Source organism: Scyliorhinus torazame, chromosome 5 (genome assembly GCF_047496885.1).
Source record: "Scyliorhinus torazame isolate Kashiwa2021f chromosome 5, sScyTor2.1, whole genome shotgun sequence".
Classification (NCBI taxonomy): Eukaryota; Metazoa; Chordata; class Chondrichthyes; order Carcharhiniformes; family Scyliorhinidae; genus Scyliorhinus; species Scyliorhinus torazame.
The window spans coordinates 210,174,469-210,200,926 of record NC_092711.1 but is presented as its reverse complement, the minus strand read 5'-3'; the positions used below and the strand labels follow the sequence as shown (position 1 = coordinate 210,200,926).

The 26,458-nt window shown below is 46.3% G+C and overlaps 1 protein-coding gene across 1 annotated transcript in view; it reads right to left on the bottom strand.

The window, feature by feature from the left end:
* LOC140418105 (sodium- and chloride-dependent neutral and basic amino acid transporter B(0+)-like) overlaps positions 1-26,458 on the bottom strand; it is a 271,390-nt gene that overhangs the window by 231,052 nt on the left and 13,880 nt on the right. Inside the window, exon 2 of the mRNA XM_072501524.1 lies at positions 3,506-3,726. Coding sequence (XP_072357625.1) covers positions 3,506-3,726 — 221 coding nt within the window. The remainder of the gene's footprint in view (positions 1-3,505; positions 3,727-26,458) is intronic.

Here is a 26,458-nt window from a genome sequence, read left to right as displayed (position 1 = left end):
TTGCCTTGTTTTTGGAATACATGTAAATTTGATTTTGGATGTGTTAAAAGTGGTACAATAAAGGTAACATCAGGCTGTCAGAAGAGTGTAGGAAGAGACCATGAGAAAGAGAAAGGGACTAGAGAGAGGACGGGGCATGTGAGAAGGGAAGTACAGCTAGAACGTAGGTTACCGGGAGATGCACTTAAGTTAATTAAAGGCCAAACTGAGGAAAACCCGGGTAGTATGAATCTCTTCTACCAGATTTACCACCGTCTGTATGGCCAGGGACGGGTTGTCTGCTACCCAAACCCCGCAGCGGTGTCTAGGTTATTTTCTGTTTCACCGCTTTGGGGCACTCCCCAAACGGTGGTTTATTGTCAGCGTTCCGAGCCATTGCCCGAGCAAGTCACTCTTCCTTACGATCCGGATTCAGCACCACCGGCTATTTGCCTTCCCCTTCCTCGGGGTAATCCCCACTCACAGTACGATAGGCTGCGACGGTGGAGGGCGTACATACCTAGCCACTTCACTCCCAATAGGGATTCCCGGTCGTACGAGAATTGCTTCAGCCCCCTGCCCTTCGGCGTGGAACCTGCATAATCAGTTAGCACGCCGGGCAGTCTCTGCTGAATTTTGCGAGAACTGGAAAAAACCTCAGGTTCTTGCACCCAACCGGGGCCACTCAGCCGGGTGGGGCATTCTGAGCGTATTGACACTGGGAGGTGTGGGGGGTTCCTTGGCTGTTAGTGATCGGAATTATTTTATTTGCGGCCTTACCATCTTGGGAAATGAAACCTTGGGAGCCCTCGGGGCAATAACTAAGGAGTTGTCTCAGCTACGGTTGTTTGCAATGCAGAACCGGTATGCTCTTGACTATCTTCTGGCCCGTGAGGGTGGGGTATGCGCCATAGTACAGGGCAAGTGTATCATGGGTGTTCAGGACTTGACCGCTAACATTACTACATTTATGGATCGCATACGGGATCACTTGGACGGGATGCAGGATCCTGACTCTTGGGGTAACTGGGGATCTGGAGGATGGAAGGACTGGTTGATAAATATGGCCATGTATCTAGTGGTAGCTATCGGCTGCATCTTTGTGGGCCTGGCCATCCTTAAATGTGTGATGGGTAGAATGCGGGGTGCACTAGATCAGATCACCGCCCCAATCACCGAGAAAAAAAAATGTAACTGTTAAAATCCATGAGGGTGAAGCAGATGAAGGGGGGCTAAGACAGGAATTGGAAATGCAGCGACGGATCTTTTTAGATGAGGGACCGTAGCTATAGATTGGATAGTTCGGTTATCATGGAATGATAAAAGGAGGGAATGACGAATGTGATATAAAATAGTTACTTTAGAGTTACTAGTTAATGTAATGTAGAAATAAGCCACTTTGATTCTTGCAGTTAGGGACAAAGGAATTTGAGACCGCATGGAAAAAGCAGGAAGAGGTGTGTCTATGAGAGTGATGCTGCATTGATAGGGGCCAGAGAAAGGGATTGGAAGTGAGCCAATCAGAATAGATCGAACAGGTCAGGAGGGACATAGGCTGACCTATGTCCGTCGAGTATGTGAAACTTGATACCATTTGAATTGATTTTGCAGAGATCCCTTTGTCTTTTAGTTCAGTCATTATCTGGGATGTAAGAAGCTGGATGTCTCTTACATTTCTGTAAGATGATTCAAGCTTGCAAGCTAAATAAATAACTTCTGTTTACGTGCGAATCCGTCTCAACTTTTATTGAGGCCAGACTGACAGAGAAAGAAATTTGGAGATCTACATAATGGTGACTAAATATTTCAGGAAACTGAGTATAGATGTCTTGGCTGGCGGCCACTATTCATAATGTTCAGTGATATCAGATGCATAGTGCCAAATGACACATGTGTCTGTGCCTGCCAAGTGTGAGAGATGTTGCTGCACACCTTGCGTATTTAGAATGTGGAGCGATAATAAAGATATATGTCCATGAAGCATCCATGGATCAAAATGATAATAGCAAACGTAAAGAAATGTAAATAAGGGAAGCAACACGGAAGGACACTTGCATACCTCCCTTCCTAAAGGGAATGAAAAGTCAGGGCATAAACGCTTCATTACGCGGTATGCAAGATATAAATCACAAACACATTTCCATTCATCCATCCCCATTATACAAGTTCAATTCTCAGTCTCTATATTGGTAATTAGTCAGCGCTTAAACCCATGACAAAGCATCCACTATCACATTATCCATTCTGTCAATATATACAATTTTAACATTGAACTGTTGTAATAATAAACTCCAATGGAATAAAACTCCAATTAAATAATCTTGCTTTCCGTATTTTAAACTTTTCTATAAACACAAGCGGATTATAGTCCGTATAAACTAAGCTTTGTTTATTGTCATGCCGGACATATACTTCAAAGTACTAAATGGCGAATAGCAAGGCTAAAGCTTCCTTTTCAATGATTGAATACGTTCTTTGGCAGAGACCTAGTTTTTTTGAAAAATATCCCACTGGCCTTTCAATCCCATACCGGCCTCCCCGAACAGGTGCCGGAATGTGGCGACTAGGGGCTTTTCACAGTAACTTCATTTGAAGCCTACTTGTGACAATAAGCGATTATTAGTATTCCTGCATCACCGTGTAGTAGCACTGCCCCTACCTCCCAGGTCATTGGCATCTGTGATAATTTTACATGGTCTGGAAAAGTTTGAGGTGGCCACCACCGGTTCGTTAATCAAGATGGCCACTGTGTTCTTGCTTGTTTTCTCAAAATGTCCAACATGCAGTATTTCTAAATAAGCCAGTTTCCGTGGTTTTAATTGAGATGCATGTGGCTTTAGTGGGCCAGGGTTTCTTATACCTATGTCAAGATTAGGTCTCGTAGTGCGCTCTGGTGTTCTCCTACAAATCTGTCTGTAATCTTTCAGTATCTATGTCAGATCTTCTCTCTATTCTTCTTCTGGTTATAAGAATTCCTTCTAATATCTTCAACCAATGCCTTGTCTTAAGTTACAGCACAGAATGAGACCATTTGGCCCATCGTGTCCATTCCAGCCTGAGAACAGCCAGGTGCACTTTTAAATCCCACCTTCCTGCACCCTGTCCTTACAACACTTAAGGTGCAGATCCAGGTACTTCATTAAGAGATTAGCATCTCTGCCTTCATCACCAACTCGGGCAGTGAATTCAAGCCTCCAACTATCCTCTGCGCAAATACGTTTTTCCTCATCTCCCCTCTACAACTTCTGCCACTTATCTTGAATCCGTGTCCCCTGGTTCTCCAACTATCCACCAAGGGAATTCTGTCCATTCTATCTCTTCCCTTCAGAATTTTTTACACCTCAATTAAGTCATCCCTCAGCCTTCTTTGTTCTCAGGAAAATTACCCCAACCTATCCACTCTCTCCTCATAGTTGCATTTTTCTAGTCCTGGCAAAATTCTTGTAAACCTCCTCTGCACTCTCTCCAGGGCAATTACGTCCTCATTCTCATCTTCAAAAATCAATGACAACATGCTTCACTTTGCCAGGTTTTTGACTGTCCAAATTGGAGAGAGAGCCTCCTGAATGAGTTTCTTCTGCACATCTGTCTCATTCTGTCCCTTGTGTAATGCAGACAGTCTTTTCTGATTGTCTAATAAATGTTCATTAAAATTTCGAGGATCTTCTGCAGCCAAAATATAAGTAGTATTGTCAATGCTGAGCGAAATGTTTGGTTCATTTTTAGTCAATATACACTTTCCAACTCCTGAAATGAAATGGCAGATGTGTTGAATTGAGGAGACATTGTTACTTTAAATGGTCGTGGCCTGCAATTACTTTTCACATCATTATCAGAATCAGAGGATGGCACATTATTGGTTCCATGAGCTTGCTGTTTTTGATTAACAGATGTGGTTGCAGAATCACTGAATTGTTAGATAAATTAGTCAATAAGATATTCAATTGAAAGGTCATTACCTTCTTTTCCTGATCCACTTTCCTTTTCATTTTCACACGGAATTAATCACTAATTATTCATCGTGTTTGCTATTTGCTTACTTTTCCTTGAATAGGCACAGTGGACCTTTAAGAGGATGTGGGTTAATCAGCCATTTGCCGTCCTCCTGAATAGCTGATGCCATGCTATTACATATATTTTCCTTCAAGTCAGGCATACTCTTTGAAAATATTTGTACGTAAAGTGGAAGACAATGGTTTTACTGCAAGAGGCTGTGACACGTTACTTTTAGAAAAGTCCAATTCCCTTTCTTCTTCCAATTTCCTGTTTTCTTTCCTAGCTTTAATTTGATTTGTCTCATGTACCGAAGTACAGTGAAAAGTATTTTTCTGCAGCCAAGGGAACGTACACTGAGTAGACAAAAAAAGAATATATCCACAGAATACATTGACAAATGTACATCGACAAACAGTGGTTGGTTACAGTGCTGAACAAGGGCCAAACAAAGCAAATACATGAGCAAGAGCAGCATAGGGCGTCGTGAATAGTGTTCTTACAGGGAACAGATCATTCCGGAGGGGAGTCGTTGAGGAGTCCAGTAGCTGTGGGGAAGAAGCTGTTCCTAAGTCTGAATGTGCGGGTCTTCAGACTTCGGTCTGTTGGAAGGGTCTGGAAGAAAGCGAAGTCTGGGTGGGAGGGGTCTCTGATAATGCCGTCTGTCTTCCTGAGGCAGTAGGAGGTGTAGACAGAATCAATGTGGGGGTGGCAAGCTTGTGTGATGCGTTGAGCTGAGTTCACCACACTCTGCAGTTTCTTACGATCTTGGACTGAGCAGTTGCCATACCAAGCTGTGATGCAGCCAGATAGGATGCTTTCTATGGCACATCTGTAGAAGTTTGGAAGAATTACTTGCCATCTGTTCAAGATCAGTTAGTGACAGGCCTGTTCAGTAACAGCTATTTAATATTTCTTCATACTCAGAATCCAGATCGGATTTACGACTCTCTTTTGAATGTTCATCACTGTTATTACTATTAGATTCAGACTTTTTCTTAGGATCACCTTCAGCCTTGGGAGTTTACAGAATCTGTTTTTCTACCAGATTTTTATCTTCAATAGACTTCTGTGAGGAATCATTCTCGTGGAGATAATTTAATCAGTATCAGCACAATGAGATTCACCACCATTGTCATTTGATATGTGATTGATGTCTTTCAACATATCCCCCTCGGAGTCATTTAATATCCAATTAACTTTCCTAATTTCCACATGTCCTGCCATTGGTTTCTCATGTGGTATCCGCAATACTTCCTTCGGACCTTCTGTAATCATGGATGAACCTACAATCTTCAATCCTGCCAAATCAGTCCCCAAAACTAAGCCTACTTTATCCACTGGTAACTCCTTAATCACTCCAATAACTATTGGACTTGACTCTAAATCACACTTTGTACTTTATACAATAGAACTGGGATATAATCTCTACTCATCTCCTTCACTTCCCCTGCTCGACTTAAAGATATATGATCGCAACCCCTGCTAGCAGTGTTTTATTTAGCATGAAGAGATCTATCCTGGAGTATGCCTTATGTACATGGGAGTAGAATGAATATTCCCTGCTCCTTGGTCTCTCAAATCTCCACGAATGCGCTTCATGAACCCCCGCAGTTCCTTTGCCATTGCCGATAGCTTCCCGACCTAGCAGTCGACCGGTCCAGCCTCGGGTCCAGGACCGTATTAAAGTCACCCCCCATGATCAGCCGGTGCGAGTCAAGGTCTGAGATCTTCCCCAGCACCTTCTTGATAAACACAACATCATCCAAGTTTGGGGCATATATATTCACCAGCACCACTGCCATTCCCTCTAGCTTTCCGCTAACCATAATAAATCTGCCTCCCGGGTCTACCTCTATCCTCTCCACCTCAAATATCACCCTTTTATTAATCAGGATAGCCACACCCCTTTGTTTAAAGTCCAGTCCTGAGTGAAACACTTGCCCAACCCATCCCTTCTTTAACCTAATTTGGTCTCCCAGCTTCAAGTGTGTCTGCTGCAACATAGCCACGTCCGATTTTAACTGCCTGAGGTGTGCGAACACACAGGCTCTCTTAACCAGCCCGTTCAGTCCACAAACATTCCATGTAACCAGTCTGGTCAGGGGGTGGGGGGGCTTTTGCCCCCCTCCCCTGTCGGTCAACACCATTAAAAAAAAACGCTAAGGGCGAGAGCTGCTGAATGTGTGACCATTTACTCCATGGCTGCCACCGGATGTCTTTCCTATGGCTTTGAGACGTACAGGAACAGGTCGTCTGCATCGAGCAAAGCTATGTGCTCTCTCTCTCTCTCTCCTCTTTGGATGCCCTTCCAGTTTTTCGCACCCCATGGGGCCAGGGGTTCGATTGTTAATGCAAACAGGAGCGGAGACTGTGGGAATCCTTGCCTCGTGCCTCTTTGTAGTTGGAAGTATTCAAAGCTGGTGGTGTTAGTTCGAATGGTCGCCTTGGGAGTATTGTGCAGGAGTCTCACTCAGGTGGTGAATCCTGCTCCTAGCCCAAACCGTTCCAGTGCCTCCAGGAGGTCCTTCCATTCACCTCCGTCGAAGGCCTTTTCTGCATCCAGAGAGACCATCACCTCTGGTGTTCTCTCCCCGGGGGGCGGGGGAGGGGGAATCATTATTATGTTCATCAGCCACCTGATGTTCGCAGTGAGTTGCCTACCCTTGGCAAAGCCCGTCTGGTCTTCAGCAACCATGTCCGGTATGGCATTCTCCAGCCTTCTGGTCAGAACCTTTGCGAGTATTGTTGCATCCACATTCAGCAACGAAATGGGTCTATTTGATCCACATTCCATCGGCTCTTTGTCTTTTTTAGCTATCAGTGAAATTGTGACCTGCGCTAGCGTGGGAGGCAAAGTGCTCCTTGCTAGTGAGTCCGTGAACATGTCCCTTAGATGGGCAGCCAGGGCCGGTGCAAAGTTTTTGTAGAAGTCCGCCTGGAACCCATCAGGTCCCGGCACCTTCCCCGCCTGCATGGAACTGATGCTCTCCCATGATTTCTCCCAAATCTATCAGTGCTTCCAGCTTCCCCCATCTGTCCTCCCCCACAACCGGCATTTCCAGTCCACCGAGGAACTGTTTCATCCCCGTGTCCCCAGAATATTCTATTTTTAACTCTGATGATTGACTCAGGAAGTTCACATATTATTTGATGTTAAAAATATTTTTAGCTAATGCTATTAAACAATTAAGCCTGTAATGAGCCCTACATTCTATTTTACTATAAAATGAAGACATGTGCCCTGGTATTAACAGGGAATTATGGCGGGTATAGAGGAGGCCAAAAACCACCAATGAAACTAGATGTTCTGTCGATTACAATGCAAGGACCTCATTAATGTTTGACGATGCGTTTTCAGCCCAACACCAAGGAGAAAATATCAGCAGCTGGAAGTTCCAATCGGGAACTCTTGTGAAAGGTGCTGAGTGTAAGGTTTTCGGGCAATTCGGCCTTTTTGGAACTGCCCAAGAATAAAAACTCAGAGACTGTAAACTGACTTTTCAGCCAAGAGAACGGAACCAGTTTTCCCAGCAGGCCTGGTCCGCTGAGCTGAGTAGGGAACATAAGTATTTACAAACCCCCCCTAGGAGCTACAAGGAAGAAGGAGCCAGACAACGAGATAAGATCAAAACACAGACCAAGGGGCACGGGAATACACAGGGGGCCTGCCTGCAAGCAGGACAATGGGATGGTCATAGCCCCATGCAGATGTAAATGACCTGGCCTCCACCAGAGCAGAATCCAATCAACACCCCATCAACATAGCAGCTATCTCCGGAGCAGATGGAAGTCTTTGAAAATCTTCAAGGGAGCTCAACCTCGTTATCTCAAAAAAACAGACTGGAGGCGGACCTAGGGGAGGTACTCCCATCTCGACAGGTCTGACCGGCTCAAAGGGGGCGGGACCAGCGGGAACTTTAAATCTTACCTTTTTCAATGCAAAAGGGGCTGGCCGATCACAGGACAAAGCCAGGTAAAACAATATAAAAGGGGCTGTGTTTTCGATTGGGGGTCTCTTCGTTCTTGGCTCGACCTCTGCACCCCTGACTTGACCTCTGCAGCCTGTGACCGTAAGTACCCTGCAGCAGCTTACGAAACTCCCTTGACTTTAATAGTGGTTGAGGCTTTGGGGAAGGGAACTTGTTTTGTGCCTTGTGATATTGCTAAAAACTGTGTAATCATAAGAATTTTCGTTGTGTCCGCTGTATTACTTTTGAATAGACTTAGTTGTATTAGAGCATAAGATTTTATTGTGTTTCTTCTGTTGATGATTTTGACCTGGGTTTTGCAATAAACCTTGATTTGATGATAATTGGAGTCGTTTAAATTCTTCAATCTTTCACCAGCGATCTCTGACCAAGTCATTGTTAAAATACTCCTCACCTTAATTCCGGGTTCAAGAATCGAGGGTCATCTTGAGCGATTCACTCAGGACAGACTGCTGGTTAGGGAATAAACAGCAGTGTCCTATTCTCTCTCTTGGGAAAGCTACTCTAGTGGAGTAGGAACCGGGTGAGTGTTGCACCACCGGCAAGAGAGAGAATCACCTGGGTATTGGTAGGGGTCTGGAGATCTGTGTGATATAAGTCTCAGGCTGTCGGTTAGGAATAAACGGCAGGCTTGAATCAGTGCTCTCTTCAGTGGAAGTGTCCCAGTGCGACATCCCCTGGCCTCTGAAGTTTCAGTGCCAGCTGGAGAGAGACACACACAGATATTCAAACCCCAGATATCGGCCCAGTAGTGGAGTAGCGGAGATGGCACCCTCTACAATGGCGACCGCGGCAGGAGCCCGGTGGTTTGGAGTATGTGACTTGGCAGAGGGGGTGAGGGAACGAAGCAAAATGGAGGAGAGAATATCCTCATATTTGTGGCAAAAGGTCAACCTCACCAAACCTTGGGTCTCAGAATTGATCAATGCGGAGCAACCGGTAATGGCAGCGGCTGCATGGACAGAAAGCAAGGCGCACAAAAGGCACTTGGAGAAGGCAGTTTGGCTGGTTTGCCTGTCCGAGCAGGTAGTCAAGACAGAGGATAGGGTCGAAGAGTTAGAGCAGGAGTTGAGAGAAGTGAGGGCCAGCGCAGGGGACAGCGCTAGCGCAGCGGAACGACTGCGGGAAGAAATGGCAGAAATTAAACAGGACAGCGCGAGTGTAGCGGAACGACTGCGGGAAGAAATGGCAGAAATGAAACAGGAAAGCGAGTCTAACCGGTGTGAGAAGGACTATCTCCACTGCCAGATAGTGGAGGGTAAAGAAAAGGAACGGAGGCTCCAGGAACTCTATGCTCGGAGTACAGAGCAGTGTAGGAAGCTGGAGGGGAAGTTCCGGGACATCCAGGCAGCGTACCGAGTGGCTCGCGAGGAAGTAGGGGACTGTGCCCATGGGCCGTGCCAGGCACGAATAACGGAATTGGAGGAGACCTTGTCCAAGTTCAGGGGACAGATACACCTTGTAGGTCCAGGGGGGTTCCCTAGGGGCAAGGTGCTCCTCGCAGCGGATGATTCCCCAAAGGCCAAGGGGAATAGACCGCCTCCTGAGGCACCGGGATTGTGTCCGGGTCGGCAGGGGGGGATCGGACTGCACGTTCAGGAGCAAGTCCAAGGGGGGTCGGCAGGGTACCCCCAGCTGGCGGCGTGTCCGCCTGGTTTCGTATGTGGGTCCCCATGGGATGGGGACAGACCGCTGCCTGGGATGCCGGTGATGGGGCCGGGTCAGCAGGTAGGGTTTGGACCGCCCGGTCAGGGGCAGGTCCAAGGGGGGTCAGTGGTGTATCCCCAGATAGCGGCGTCTCCTATATGGGTAGTTAGCCCGGGGACAGGGGGGCTACCCAACGAGGCAGGAGAGCTGGACAGTGGGGAGGAGGAGCAGGAACCCCAGGTAGGGCAGATGTGCCCTGTCAGGCAAAGAAGGTATGGTCCCCCGGCGGGGATGGCAAACAGGGGACCGGTTGAGGGCGACATTATCGTTCCTCATGGGGCATCCGCGCTCAGGGGGATGGTGGCCCACGTTCCCAGACTAACTCCAAAGGGGGATCCGTCGCTGCATTTTATGGAGGTGGAACAGGCTGCCAACATCAATGACTGCGACGAAGGGGAGCAAATAAAGATGCTCCTGATAACCCTAGATGCCCAGCTATGCAGGACAGTGACTTCTGGGAATGGGGGAAGACCTGACACCTGGGCGGCAGCACAGACTGCTGTTCTGGAGGCAATGGGCTTGAATCTGGGGAGCCCTTTCATGAGGGTGGGGGAAACCAAGCAGCAACCAGGGGAATCTCCCACTATGTTCGCAGACAGGCTGTGGACTGTCTATGTGGAGGCGTGTGGGGCTCCCGCGGATAGGCAGAATTTAGATGAGAGAACAGCCCACTGGCTGAAGACCCTCGTAGCTAACTGTCTCCCTCACGTTAGGGCAAAGGCCGAACACTGGTTCGACCCGCAGAGTCCGGACCTTAATGAGGCAGAGGTCCTTAGGAAACTCACCCTTGCATATCGTAATGGGGAGAGGGGTGAGGACAAGCCCCTTAAGGGTAGGGTGCATGAAATCGCGCCAGCAGCCCCTAAGAGAGAGTGGAAGCATGAGGGCACCCGGACCTCCGACGAGAAACCGGTATGCTACGGGTGTGGGAAGGCCGGGCATTTCAAGAGGGAATGTAAAAACCCTAGCAAGCAGGAGAGGGCTCCCGCAGTAGAGAGTCAGACCCCGGCGGTAGGAGCAGCTGCCCCGGGAACCATCGAGATAAGTAAAATTTTAGCCCTTTTGCAAGGCTCAGGACAGGTGGCAATGGCAACGGGCCAGGGCCTGCCCGCACCCACACCACAAGAACCCGTATGACTACCCAGGGAGCAGCCTCAGGAAAAAGGGAGCGCAGGGGTAGTTCTAGCCCCAGACCCTGGTCCGGTCCAGGTGCAGGGTCCCATTCTGGAGGCTGCCTCAGGGGCTATTTGCAGTTTAAATCCCTTAAGGTGGGACCCATGCGAACGCCACATCAGTCAATTTAAATTGTTCCACCCCATAAGGACAAAAAAGAGCAAGGTGGGGGGAAGACGGGGGGTGGTAGTGGAGAAACCCCCCGTAGAATTAACGACGGTGGGGGAGGTCCCTGACTCCACGGTCACACAACCGGTGACAAGGTGCTGTCCCGAAGGGGCAGTCCCAAAGAGACCGACAGTGCTGCAAGCACCCAGCCCAGGGACAGTAACGATTCCCAAGCCCTTACCTGTGGGTCAGGTGGCCTGCCTTAGTATAGAGGCTAAGGAGGCGGAGGAAGTGGAGGTATCACCTTGGGTTTGGGAACCAGTCAGGGGACGAAGGAGCAATCGGGTCTCCAAGCCCCCTCTAAGATGGTCCCCATCACACCTCCCAATAACCCGGTCCCGCAGTAAGGGGGCCCGAGGGGAAGGGAGCGATGAGGGATCACCGAACCCTGTTGGGAAAGGAGAGGCAAGGGGCAGCCCGAACCCCCGGGAGGGGACGGTCTGGCCCGAGCCGTTGGACCAAACAGGTGAACTGCCCCAGTTTAGCGGGGCACAGTTTTAATTTGGCCACCCGGAGACGGGTGGCATTGTATATAGCATTCCCCCCCTGTTAGTTCTAATTAGTGTGTAGTTGTGTGTGAAGTATTGAGGATCGTGGGAACACAGAAGCGCCTGGTGCAATGGTAAAATGATGAAGCACCAGGCACTAGGACCCTGGGGAGCCGGGCTGTAAACACAGAATCACAGACAGGCTGCGGCAACTTCAAAGCGGGAGCTGCTGCTGCCGCTGGATAGAACCCATGCACTTTAAGGTAGGTAGGGCTATAGAGGCAAGGATGTGTTTTGTCTGTTTTACAGATGGGGCACCCGACGATGTGGAGCTTGCTGATGATCTTGGCGATGGTGGGACCGGGAGAACTCCGCAGAGGCGAGACAGAAGAGTCCTTCGACTGACCGGGTTAGGGTGACTGAGGGCAGGCGGGTGTGTTCAACCTGTGAGGGGGACCTTCCTTTGGGGAGACGGTGGTGGCCCAGGAAGCTGAGGCTGGACATGAGGGATCGGTCCTCGGACTGGGAACGGACTGGACAACACCTACCGGACCATCACGGGGTCACCGGGTAGGATCACCGTTTGCTGGGATAAGTAGTGGGCTTCTGACCAGGGCATTTATTTGTGTTCATGGGGATCTACCAAGGCATGTCCACAAGGGGCATTAATCACTTTTGTAAGGTGGTGGCAGAACCCAGGGAACGGGATGAATTGACCGCACTGGGGAGGGATGTGTAACGCCCAGGGAAGGGATGACTGTAGAAGCTACCGAACTGCTGGTTCAGGTAAAGCGACCCCTGCCCACAGCCCCACCGATCGACCCTCACAACTGTCCGATCACCACCAGGGGGGGGGCCTGAGAATGGTTTAGTGTTTGCCCCCACAAAGGAAATGTTGTACAGGGGGTACATTATGCTGTCGCCTCAGTTGGACTAAACCTCTCAGCTGCAGGTATCGACGATGGAGGATAAATGAAGAGCCTTCAACGGGAAGAAACGAAGTGCAGCCAAGAAAGGAGGATCCTTGGTGAAATAAAGAGATGCAATTGTAAATAGTTGTATGGATTCACGGGTTTCAGTTACTTGATTGTGATATATGTACAGGGACCCTTACGTTTGGGGTTCCGGTGAAATGTGTACTTGGTTGTGATATATGTACAGGGACCCTTACGTTTGGGGTTCCGGTGAAATGTGTATATGTTACTGTGTGTTTAAATTAGATATGGTCTTGTCTTTCCCTTTCATTGAAACCAGGGGTAGCCTAGATTAAGGGAACTGTCTTGGGAATTGTAATTTCGCATGTTGTTGGGGGGGGCCTACGGTCCACACAAGAGGAAATGATTGCCCTTCACCTGTGTCGATACGGTCCAAGCAGGTAGGGACGTATCGAAGGGGCATCTGTAAGGTTTTCGGGCAATTCGGCCTTTTTGGAACTGCCCAAGAATAAAAACTCAGAGACTGTAAACTGACTTTTCAGCCAAGAGAACGGAACCAGTTTTCCCAGCAGGCCTTTGTCCGCTGAGCTGAGTAGGGAACATAAGTATTTACAAACCCCCCCCTAGGAGCTACAAGGAAGAAGGAGCCAGACAACGAGATAAGATCAAAACACAGACCAAGGGGCACGGGAATACACAGGGGGCCTGCCTGCAAGCAGGACAATGGGATGGTCATAGCCCCATGCAGATGTAAATGACCTGGCCTCCACCAGAGCAGAATCCAATCAACACCCCATCAACATAGCAGCTATCTCCGGAGCAGATGGAAGTCTTTGAAAATCTTCAAGGGAGCTCAACCTCGTTATCTCAAAAAAACAGACTGGAGGCGGACCTAGGGGAGGTACTCCCATCTCGACAGGTCTGACCGGCTCAAAGGGGGCGGGACCAGCGGGAACTTTAAATCTTACCTTTTTCAATGCAAAAGGGGCTGGCCGATCACAGGACAAAGCCAGGTAAAACAATATAAAAGGGGCTGTGTTTTCGATTGGGGGTCTCTTCGTTCTTGGCTCGACCTCTGCACCCCTGACTTGACCTCTGCAGCCTGTGACCGTAAGTACCCTGCAGCAGCTTACGAAACTCCCTTGACTTTAATAGTGGTTGAGGCTTTGGGGAAGGGAACTTGTTTTGTGCCTTGTGATATTGCTAAAAACTGTGTAATCATAAGAATTTTCGTTGTGTCCGCTGTATTACTTTTGAATAGACTTAGTTGTATTAGAGCATAAGATTTTATTGTGTTTCTTCTGTTGATGATTTTGACCTGGGTTTTGCAATAAACCTTGATTTGATGATAATTGGAGTCGTTTAAATTCTTCAATCTTTCACCAGCGATCTCTGACCAAGTCATTGTTAAAATACTCCTCACCTTAATTCCGGGTTCAAGAATCGAGGGTCATCTTGAGCGATTCACTCAGGACAGACTGCTGGTTAGGGAATAAACAGCAGTGTCCTATTCTCTCTCTTGGGAAAGCTACTCTAGTGGAGTAGGAACCGGGTGAGTGTTGCACCACCGGCAAGAGAGAGAATCACCTGGGTATTGGTAGGGGTCTGGAGATCTGTGTGATATAAGTCTCAGGCTGTCGGTTAGGAATAAACGGCAGGCTTGAATCAGTGCTCTCTTCAGTGGAAGTGTCCCAGTGCGACATCCCCTGGCCTCTGAAGTTTCAGTGCCAGCTGGAGAGAGACACACACAGATATTCAAACCCCAGATATCGGCCCAGTAGTGGAGTAGCGGAGATGGCACCCTCTACATGAGACACTAGGAGAGGAGGAAAGTTTGGAAATTGAGACCATGGGGTAGGTGGTAGGAGGGCTGAGGAATTGGCCATTGGGGTGGGGAGGGAGTTCAGGGAGAGAAAAGTCATGGAGAGGGAGGCAGATCATTATTCCAAGGGATAGGAGGGAGAAAAGCAAAACCAGCAATCAGGGCTGGGGGATTGTGAAGGCTTCCTTGAAGGACAGCAGATCTTGCTGGCCCTCAAGGAGAGTTAAGAAAGGCACTTACCATGTTGAGCTGAGAGCAACCACCTCCCTTTCCCTGATGAGTTTCTAGGTGTCTGGGAATCTTGCACAGCAGCGGTGAGTTTTACATTGGGGTTGAGCCAATGCCCCACCTGCCTGATTTAACTATGACGATGAAGTCTCTCGACATCACGCCACCCAGATGACCTGATTCCGTAAATATGGTAAGTATTTGTGGTGGGATAGGCACACATTTGCTTTATTTAATTCACCCCTGACCCTTTACCTCAAACTGAAATGAATCTAAATAATATTTAGGGGTGCTACGTATAACAGTGGGGTAAAATTGCATATTCCCTGAAAACAGGCACACGGTTCGCAATACTTGACTGTGGGTTTCCTCCCACAAGTCCCGAAAGATGTGCTGTTAGATGAATTGGACATTCTGAATTCTCCCTCTGTGTACCCGAACAGGCGCCGTAGTGTGGCAATTAGAGGATTTTCACAGTAACTTCGCAGTGTCAGCCTACTTATGACTAATAAAGATTATTATTATTATAACCCGTGTTCCTGTATGGCTGGTAGGACATTCACTCCATCCTGCCAGCTCATTTCCATGGTTGCTGTATACAAACACATGAATTAGAAGCTGGAGTGCGTCATTCACCAGACAGTCAGCACGAGCAACCCTGTAGATTGGCTGGACACATCGGTGTGAGACCCAAAATCATAACTTGCTCGAGCCAATGAAAGAAAACCGCTCCGTCTTAAAGAGAGCTCGCACCTCTTAAAGATAGGCTGCACCACTTAAAGACAGGCTGCCCCTCTTAAAGAAAGCCTGTTCCTCTTAAAGACAGGCTGCACCTGTTTAAACGAAAGCCTGCTCCTCTTAATGAAAGCATTCTCCTCTTAATGATAGGCTGCACCTGTCTAAAGATAGTCTGCATCTTTGAAAGACAGAGTGCACCTGTCTAAATTTTGTTTGCACCTCTTAAATACAGGCTGCAACTGTCTGAAGATAGTTTGCTCCGCTGACAAACAGGCTGCACCATCCCCTAAATATAGCCTACACCACTTAAAGACAGGCTGCATCACTTAAAGACAGGCTGTGCCTGTCTAAAGATAGCCTGCTGTTCTTAAAGACAGGCTGCACCTGTCTGAAGAGAGCCTGCCTGCCTTAAAGCCAGACTGCACCTGTTTAAAGAAAGCCTGCTGGCCTTAAAGCCAGGCTGAACCTGTCTAAAGATAGTTTGCTCCTCTTATAGACAGGCTGCACCACCTAAATATAGCCTACAATACTTAAAGACAGGCTGTACCATTTAAAGACAGGCTTCACCTATCTCAAGAGGCTTTGCACCTCTTAAAGACAGGATGCACATAATAAATTTAGCCTGCACCTCTTAATGCAAGTCTGCACGTTGCAAAAGTTCACTTGGACTGTTGAAAATAGTCTCTTCTAATTAAAAGGGGTCACACTGTGACTAGAGCAGATAAGACAATTCTGAAAGAATTCAATCTGACCCAGCAAATAATGAAAAATTGTACAACACGGAGAGGGCAGAATTCATGGTTTTCCGACACTGTAGTTGTGTCCTTGGTGGTGGAGGTAGAAAGTAGAAGAGACGTCCTGTATCACTGGGTCCAGGCACAAGCTAAGAAGGCAATGGGAGCATATAACCATGAACAACGATCTGAGAAATTAAGCCCTGAGAAACTGGATAACATGCTACAAGAAGTTCAATGGCCTCACACAAATGATCAAGATCAGTTTCAAGTATCTTCAAATGCCTTATTCTGGCAGACCACTAAACGTAGACACTGTTGAAATAACTCATCATTCACATCCCCATAATCTGAAGACTCATGTCTACCATTCATTTGCTCTGTCTCACCCTCAGAAACTTTGCACTGTTGGAAATCCTGTGAACAAATCTCAGGTTTCACACCATCTGGAAAATGACTGGAACATTACCCAAACGCGGGGCACATTTCCCTTACACCTGCAGAACAAGTAAGAGCATAACCAAAGGCAGCTGGAACTGGATACATGGGTGCAGAAGCTTCTGCACATCCTAATCCCCGTGGAAGAAACAATGCTGACCATTAGGACGTCCACTGCTGAGTTTCTTTACACTTAATCCTCCTTCTCGCATTCCACATCTCTCATCTAATACTTCGCTGAATTAGATGTTGCAGATGGTGCAGATGTTCCGCCTCTGAATTCGCTCTTCCCTTTCCACTGAGGTGCTCGAGAATGTTCAGGTTTGCTACTTTCCCATTCAAAAACACCGTTTCCCACCTTCCTGACCTGTGAATAGGTTAATCAAGGAGCAAAATAGACCATTAACTGGGGTGAGCGTGTTTCCCAATCCATTCCACCCTCTCAATCCACCTTCCCATTGAAAATCAGACTCTGTTCTGGAGACATTGGGATCTAGGGATGGCGTCCTGGAGCAGGATTTTTAAATTGGGGCCATACTGTTCCTGATCCCGCTGACAATGAAAAATCTGGTCTCATATTTTGCATAAAAGATAAGGGGGATGTGAGAAGAACATTTTTACACAGTGAACAACAATAACCTGGAACTCGCTGAACACAAGGATGCCTCAAGTACCAGCATTTGAGGAAAGTTATAATGGGAGAACTGGGGAATGATGATGACTGGATTGCTCTACAGAGAGCTAGCATGTACTTAATAGGCTGAATGGCCTCCATTTGTGCCATTATGATTCTGCAACTTTATTGGACCAGATGTTGAACAGAAAGAACAGTTTTGACCCACAACAGAAGCATTATGTTGTTCTCCATTTAACAGCAATCAGCTGGTAGTTTGGAAACACCCTGACCCCCACAGAGAGACTCTGCGATCCACCAAAATCCCCAAATTATCAGCACCTCACAGAGTTTTACATCAGTTTATTGTCAAGTTTTGATAAAATTACTCACCGTGTCGTCTGGAGGATTTATTTGATGGTCACTCTGTGAGAACTCAGATAAAGTCAATTCTCCCTGGTCAATGTTTGGAAAATAATTAATAATTCTTCCACATGCTTACAGAGTGGATATAAATGCTGAAGAGAACACTTCTGTCCAAAAGTGTTTGGGCACTTATCTGGGTTTCTGGTTAATTAGGTTCTGATGCATTGGATGTTCTGGATCACATACAGGTCACCAACACTTGAAATAGTGCAACACTATTTTATTGAATGATTAACTACTTAAACATACTCAAACTGTGGGTTAATACGATATTAGCTTTAACCAAAGACCTTTGCCTTGTCCTAACCAGTCGATGCACTCAGCACATGGTGAATGTCTGTGTTGCAGGCTGTGAGCTCTGTGCTCCTAGCTAGCTGCTACTCGAATGAGCGGGAACTCTGATGCCCCCTGTCTTTATAGTGCGTGTGCTGTCACTGGTGATTGGCTGTGGTGTTGTGTATGTTGATTGGTCCCACTGTGTGTCCATCAGTGTGTGTCTGCACCATGATATACTGGTGTATATTATGACAGGTTCTCTTCAGATAATGACTGTCCCGCAGTCAGAAGCCAGTTCCTGTTTAAAAGGGGTAGAGGTCTGTCCCCTCAGGCTTGGGTGATATCCAAGGACACTGAGTATTTCTGTTGTTACTTGGTCAATTTTTGGACTCCATGTTCCCATTTCGGGTTATTTGCATTCGTTTCAGAATACTCAGTGTCAAATGCATCTCCAGGTTTGGACACAGCCGCAGGTTTAAAGGAGGCAGCACCAAGTAAATCCACACAAACCAGGAGCTCAGCAAAACAGAACTTTATAGGTGTTTGATTAAATATAAGACAGTCTGTTCTCAATCCGAAAACTCATGATGACCCATTCAAGGTTCTGGAGTTAATTTTACAAAGATGTAATATTCAGGTGAACCCAAGAGTTCATTTCATTTGCGATGGCAACACCAGCCAGACAAACAGAGCCAGAGGCTTTGCTCACCTTGCAGGACTCTTAAAAGTGCAAGGGGTCAACAATTTATTTTTTTCATTTACGAGACTTGAGGGCGGCAGATTGGCACAGTGGTTAGCACTGCTGCCTCACGGCACCGAGGACCTGGGTTCCATCCCGGTCACTGTCCGTGTGGAGTTTGCACATTCTCGCCGTGTCGGCGTGGGTCTCACCCCCACAATCCAAAACAATGCGCAGAGTAGGCGAATTGGCCACGCTAAATTGGCCCTTAATTGGAAAGAAAAATATTTGGGTACTCTAAATTTATTTTAAAAAAAATTTTTGTTGAAATTACGAGGTATGGGTGGGTTTATTACCCATCCCTAATCGCCCTTCAGAAGCTGGTGGTGAACTGCCTTCTTAAACATAGAAAATAGAAGCCTGCTCTGTCATTCATTATGATCATGGCTGATCAAGTTCAATACCCTGATCGCACCTTCCCCCCCTCGGGCTATAGTAAATTCCTTCTTGAAATTACACAACGTTTTGGCTTCAATTGCTTTCTGTGGTAGCGAATTCCACAGATTCACACTCTCCCCTCACATTTCTCCCCTGCTCAGTCCAAAAAGGTTTACCCCTTATCCTCAAGCTATGACCCCTGGTTCTGGACTCCCCCACCATGGGGAACATTCTTTCTGAACCGCTGCAGACCCTGTGGTGTGGATACGGACATTGTGTCGTTCCAGGATTTTGGCCCAGCGGCAGTAAAGAAACAGCAATATATTTCCAAGTCAGGATTCTGAGCGGCTTACAGAGAGCTTCCAGGTCCTGGAGTTCCCATTTGTCTGCTGACCTTGCCTTGTCAATGAAAGAGTTTGGAAGGTGCTGTCTCAGGAGCCTTGGTGAGTTCCTGCAGTGAATCTGTTAATGGTACACACTGCTTCCACTACTCGTCGATGGCGAAGTGAGTGATTGTTTGTGGAAAAGGGTGTTAATCAACCAGGCTGCTGTTTCCTGGATGGTAGATCCACTCTTGTTGAAAATTGTCATTACCTGGCACTTGTGTGGCACAATTGCTACTTGCCACTTGTCAGCCCAAGCCTTGATATTGTACAGGTCTTGTGTATTTGGACATAAGACCATAAGACATAGGAGCAGAATCAGGCCACTCGGCCCATCAAGTCTGCTCCACCATTCAGTCATGGCTGATACTTTTATCCTCCCCATTCTCCTGCCTTCTCCCCATAACCCCTGATCCCCTTATTAATCAAGAACTTATCTATCTCTGTCTTAAAGACACTCAGTGATTTGGCCTCCACAGCCTTCTGCGGCAAAAAGTTCCACAGATTCACCACCCTCCAGCTGAAGAAATTCCTCCTCATCTCTGTTTTAAAGGATCGTCCGTTAAGTCTGAGATTGTGTCCTCTGCTCTAGATTTTCCTGCAAGTGGAAATATTCTCTCCACATCCACTCTATTCAGGCCTCGCAGTATCCTGTAAGTTTCAACAAGATCCTTCTAAACTCCAAGTACAGACCCAGAGTCCTCAACCGTTCCTCATATGACAAGCTCTTCATTCCAGGGATTATTCTTGTGAACCTCCTCTGGACCCTATCCAAGGCCAGCACATCCTTCCTCTGATACGGGACCCAAAACTGCTCACAATACTTCAAATGGGGTCTGATCAGAGCCTTATATAGCCTTAGAAGTACATCTTTGGTCTTGTATTCTAGCCCTCTCGACATGAATGCTAACATTGCATTTGCCTCCCTAACTGCCGACTGAACCTGCACGTTAACCTTAAGAGAATTATGAACAAGAACTCCCAAGTCCCTTTGTGCTTCTGATTTCCTCAGCCTCTCCCCATTTAGAAAATAGTCTATGCCTCCATTTCTCCTTCCAAAGTGCATAACTTCACACTTTTCCACATTGTATTCCATCTGCCACTTCTTTGCCCACTCTCCTCACCTGTCCAAGTCTTTCTGCAGCCGCCTGCTTCCTCAATACTACCTGTCCCTCTACAGATCTTTATATTGTCTGTAGACTTAGCAACAGTGCCTTCAGTTCCTTCTCCGAGATCATTAATGTATATTGTGAAAAGTTGTGGTCCCAACACCGACCCCTGAGTCACATCACTAGTCACCAGCTGCCATCCTGTACAAGACCCCTGTATCCCCAATCAATGCCTTCTGCCAGTCAGCCAATCCTCTTTCCATGCTAGGATCTTACCCTTAACACCATGGGCTCTTAACTTATTTAACAGTCTCCTATGCGACACCTTGTCAAAGGCCTTCGGGAAATCTAAATAAATCACATCCACTGATTCTCCTTTGTCTAACTTCCTTGTTACTTCCTCAAAGAACTCTAACAGGTTTGGCAGACATGACCTCCCCTTGATGAAGCCGTGCTGACTCAGTCCTATTTTATCATGCATTTACAAGTACTCCGTGATTTCATCTTTAATAACAGACTCTAAAATCTTACCAATGACTGAAGTCAGGCTAACCAGCCTATAATTTCCTGTCTTCTGCCTCCCTCCCTCCTTAAACAGCGGTGTATTATTAGTCACTTTCCAGTCCTATGGGACCTTTGCTGCCTTAAGTGGTTCCTGAAAGATCTCCACCAATGCCTCCACAATCTCCTCAGCTATCTCTTTTAGAAACTGGGGTGTAGTCCATCCGGTCCAAGTGATTTATCCACCTTCAGACCTTTCAATTTCCCCAAAACCTTCTCCTTAGTAATGGTCACTGCACTCACCTCTGCCCCCTGATTCTCCTGGCGCTCTGGCTTCCCACTGGTGTTTTCCACTGTGAAGACTGATGCAAAGTAATTATTCAGTTCCTCTGCCATTTCTTTGTTTCCTATTATTACTTCTACAGCCACATTTACCAGTGGCCCAGTATCTATTTTTGCCTCTCTCTTACCGTTTATTTATTGAAAAAAGCTCTTCCTTTTTTCCTTTTTATTACTAGCTAGCTTGCACTCATATTTCATCTTCTCCCCCTTATTGCTTTTTTACTTGTCCTCTGCTCATTTTTAAAGGCTTCCCAATCCTCTGGCTTCCCACTAATCCTCACCACTTTGTATGCTTTTTCTTTTTCTTTTTTGCTGTCCTTGACTTCCTTCATCAGCCATGGATGCCTTGTCCTTCCCTTAGCAAGTTTCCTCCTCCTTGTGATGAATTTCTGGTGTGCCTCCCGAATAACCCCCCAAAACTCCTGCCATTGCTGTTCCACTGACTTCCCTGCTAGGTTTGTTTTCCAATCAATTCTGGCCAGTTCCTCCCTCATGTCTTTGGAGTTACCCTTTTTAATTGTAACACCGTTGCATCTGATTGCAGCTTCTCCCTCTCAAACTGCAGGGTAAATTCTATCATATTGTGGTCACTGCTCCCTAAGGGTTCCTTCATCTCAAGGTCCCTAATTAAGTCTGCCTCATTACACATCACCAAATCCAGAATTGCCTGTTGCCTCGTAGGCTCTGTCACAAGCTGCTCCAGAACAACATCTCTTAGACATTCCACAAATTCCTTTCCTTGGGATCCACTACCAACTTCACTTTCCCAGTCCACCTGCATATTAAAGGCCCCTATGATTATTGTAATTTTACTTTGTTTACATGCTTTTTCTATCTCCTGATTTATTTTCTGCCCCATATCCCTGATAACTGCTGGGGGGCCTGTACATAACCCCCATCCGGGTCTTTTTATCTTTGCGATTCCTCAACTCTACCCACAGAGATTCTATGCTTTCTGATCCTATATCACTCCTTTCTATCGATTTAACTTCATTCCTCACTAACAATGCAACCCTTTGCCCATCTGCCTGTACTTTCGATCGGGCATATATCCTTGGATATTTAGATCCCAGCCCTGATCCCCTTGCAGCCTCATCTCTGAGATGCCCACAACATCGTACCGGCCAATTTCAATGTGCACAACAAGCTCATTTACCTTGTTCCGTGTACTGCACACATTTAGGTACAACACCCTCAATCCTGCATTGACCACTTCCGTTCTCATACTTGTCATCTTTTTTGCTCTGCCTGAGAGCGATGTTGTTCTCTTATTTTGCTTCTCTATTTCCCCTTCAGTTATTACACCTTCTAAGCTAACATTCTGATTCCCACCCCCTGCCATACTAGTTTAAGTCCTCCCGATATGGATTACTTCAGTATCTGAGGAGGTGTGAATGGTGCTGAACCTTGTGGAGTAATCAGCAAATATCCTCACTTCTGACCTTACATTGGAAGGAAGGTCTTGAAGCAGTTGAGGATGATTAGGCCAAGGACACTACCTGAGGAACTCACGCACTGATGGCCTGGAACTGAGATGATTGGCTCCCATCACCCGTGGCCATCTTCCTTTGTGCCAGATGTGACATCAACCTGTGGAGGGTTTTCCCCCTGATTCACATTGACTCGCAATTTGCTCAGGCTTCTCAATGCTGCACTCGGTCAAATGCTGCCTTGATGTCAAAGGCAGTCAAACTCACCTCACCTCTGTAATCAGCTCTTTTGCTCATGTTTGAATCACGCTAAAATGAGGTCAGGAGCTGAGTGTCCCTGGCAGAACCCAATTGAGCATCAGTGAGCAGGTTATTGCGAAGCAAGTACCGCTTAATAGCACCATTGATGAGACCATCATTACTTTACTGATGACCGAGAGTAGACTTATGGGGCAGTAATTGGCCGGGTTGAATTTGTCCAGGGTTTTGTGTACAGGACATACCTGGACAATTTTCTACATTGCCGGCTAAATGCGAGCAATGAAACTTTACTGGAACAACTTGGATAGAGGCGCGACAAGTTCTGAAGCACAAATCTTCAGCATTATTGGCAGAATATTGTCAGGGCCCATAGCCTTTGCAGCATCCAATGCCTTCAGCTGTTTCTTAATATCATGTGGAGTGAATCAAATTGGGTGAAGGCTGAGATCTGTGAAAATGGGGATCTCCAGAGGAGGCACATCATGCTGAAGATTGTTACGAATACTTCAGCGTTGTCTTTTGCACTGATTTGCTCGGCTCCCCCATAATTGAGGATGGGGTAATTTTGTAGCCTTCTCCTCCAGTAAGTCATTTAATTGTCCACCACCATTCATGCCTAGATGTGGCTGGACTGCAGAGCTTAGATATTGGTGTGGACTTGCTTACCTCTGTCTGTTACTTGCTCCTTATGCTGTTTGTCATGCAAGTAGTCCTGTATTGTTGCTTCTGTCATGTGAGAGCACCTTTAAGAAATAGGGGTTTATAAAATAGCTGTAGTAAATGTACCTTTAAGAAATGGGTGTTTATCAGTGATGTCAGAGTGTGGGTGGAGCTGGGCTGTCTGTCTGCTTTTACTTTCACTTTGGGCTCGCAGCTACAGGGTGTGTTTAGTTTTGTTTTAGATTTGGAGAAGCTGCAGTCACAGCAAGATGTGTATGAATCTCTGCAAGCTTATGAATGTTCATTTGGTGATTTCAAAGTGGTAACTGTTCTCAGTAATGAAGTTAAACCTGATGTCTTTCTGTAAAAAGGGTTCTTTTTGTCTTGTGGATGTTGCAAGAAAAGATTAGGAGTTACTTAGAGAGTACTGTATTTTGGGTGGGATTTATTGGTGTTGATATTTGTTAAGATGTTTACTGTACGGTTATAAAGTGTTAACTGGTTTCATAAATAAACTTTGTTTTAATTTAAAAACACTGTAGATTTCTGTTGCATCACACCTATAAAGTAGGCCCGTGTGTTCCCCATAACCACAATCTATTCAAAGTTGTGGGTCAGGTGAACTCTATGATACACTTTGGGGCTCTCTAAACCCTGGCAAATAACAAATTGGGAGCTCGAGGGGGATAAAAGTCTGTCTATTGGATTGGCTTAGTGAACTTAAAGACATTGAGGGGTGAGCATGTTGTGTTTGCTTTTCAGGTGTGGTATTCCAGTTTAAGTAGGGAGTGTGTTGTGGGCAATGGCTCTTAGAGGCTCTGAAGTTTTTTTGGGTCGAAACGGTCACACGCAGTACCTTACGGACAGAGACTAAAAACAGGCTTTTGGATTTGGCAAAAACGTTGCAGTTAACATTATGTGATAAAATGCGAAAAGATGAGGTAATTATGGCGGTGGCTAAGCACTTAAAATTGCCTGAGATACAGTCTGACTCATTGCAAATGGCAAAAATTCCGTTACAAATTAAACAAATGCAACATGAGAAAGAATTAAAGCAGCTTGAATACGAAAAAGATAGAGAGGAAAAAGAAAAAGAGAGCGAAGAAAGGAAAACAGAAAGAATAGCCCTAGCAAAACAAAAAGAAAGAGAAAGGGAGATACAGATCAAGGAAAAAGAAAGAGAGAGGAGAGAGTGGAAAAAGAAAGAGAGTGAGAGTTTGAACTTCGGAAAATGGCCATGAAACATGCCAGTCAATTAAAATTGGCAGATGTAAAGGGAAATGTACAGTTTGAGGATAGTGATGAGGATAAAGAGAAAGAGCATCAAAGTGGAAGGCTTGGTGGGATCTATTTAAATATGTCCATGCAGTGCCAAGGTTTGATGAGAAGGAGGTAGAAGACTTTTTCATTTCATTTGAGAAGGTGGCTAAACAAATGAACTGGCCACAGGACATGTTGGTATTCCTGATTCAAACAAAGCTGGTGCGTAGGGCTAGTGAAGTGTTTGCATCACTACCGGAGGAGGTAGCTGAATCATATGAGGAGGTGAAAAAATTCATCTTAGGTGCATATAAACTAGTGCCTGAAGCCTACAGACAAAGGTTTAGAAATTTGAGGAAAGAATTTGGTCAAACATACATGGTGTTTGAAAGGATCAAACAGAGTAATTTTGATAGGTGGGTAAGGGCTTTGAAAATAGACCAAATGTATGAAGCTCTCAGAGAAATTATACTTTTGGAGGATTTTAAAAATTCAATTCCTGATGTAGTGAGAACTCATGTGGAAGAGCAGAGGGTTAAAAGTGTGAGGTGAGCAGCAGAAATGGCAGATGATTATGAATTAGTTCATAAACCAAAGTTTGGTTTCCGACATCGGTTTCAGCCTGTGAGTAGAAATTGGGAAATAGTGAAATATTCAAGTGGTAAAGGCAGCGCGGTAGCATTGTGGATAGCACAATTGCTTCACAGCTCCAGGGTCCCAGGTTCGATTCCGGCTTGGGTCACTGTCTTTGCGGAGTCTGCACATCCTCCCCGTGTGTGCGTGGGTTTCCTCCGGGTGCTCCGGTTTCCTCCCACAGTCCAAAGATGTGCAGGTTAGGTGGATTGGCCATGATAAATTGCCCTTAGTGTCCATAATTGCCCTTAGTGTTGGGTGGGGTTACTGGTTTATGGGGATAGGGTGGAGGTGTTGACCTTGGGTAGGGTGCTCTTTCAAAGAGCCGGTGCAGACTCGATGGGCTGAATGGCCTCCTTCTGCACTGTAAATTTATGAAAGGTGATCTGATGGGAGATAATAAGGAGAGTGTACCTCAGATTTAAAAATAAATCCAGGAGGGTGGAAAAGAAATGAAAAGTTTCAAATGTTTTCACTGTAATAAACTAGGCCATGTAAAGTCACAGTTTTGGTGGAAGAAAAGCACTGGGAAGGCTGATGTGGGAAAACAGGATAAGACAGTGGGTTTGTTTAAGTGGGAAAAGAAAGCCCAAGGGAAGCGAAGGAGGTGCAAACGATTGTACAGCCCGTTCAAGAGGTGATTGATAAGAAGGTGCCAGATGTCTTTAAAGAATTTACTTGTGTGGGTAAAGTTTACTCATGTGTACCAGAAGAAGCACGTAAGGAAGTCACAATTTTAAGAGCTACGGGAGCTAATCAATCTTTAATGGTAAGAGACGAGGAGTTATGTAGTTTGGGAAGAATGTTGCCAGAAAAGGTGGTAATATGTGGACTTCAGGGTGAGAAGAGTAGTGTTCCATTATATAAGGTAAGTTTGGAAAGTCCAGTAAAGAGTTGTGAAGTGGTAGTAGGAGTAATAGAGAAACTATCTTGTCCAGGAATACAGTTTATCTTGGGTAATGATATAACTGGATCGCAGGTGGGAGTGATGCCTACTTGGTGATAAGCCAGTGGAAAATCAGACAACTGAAGTATTGAAGGACAGGTGTCCT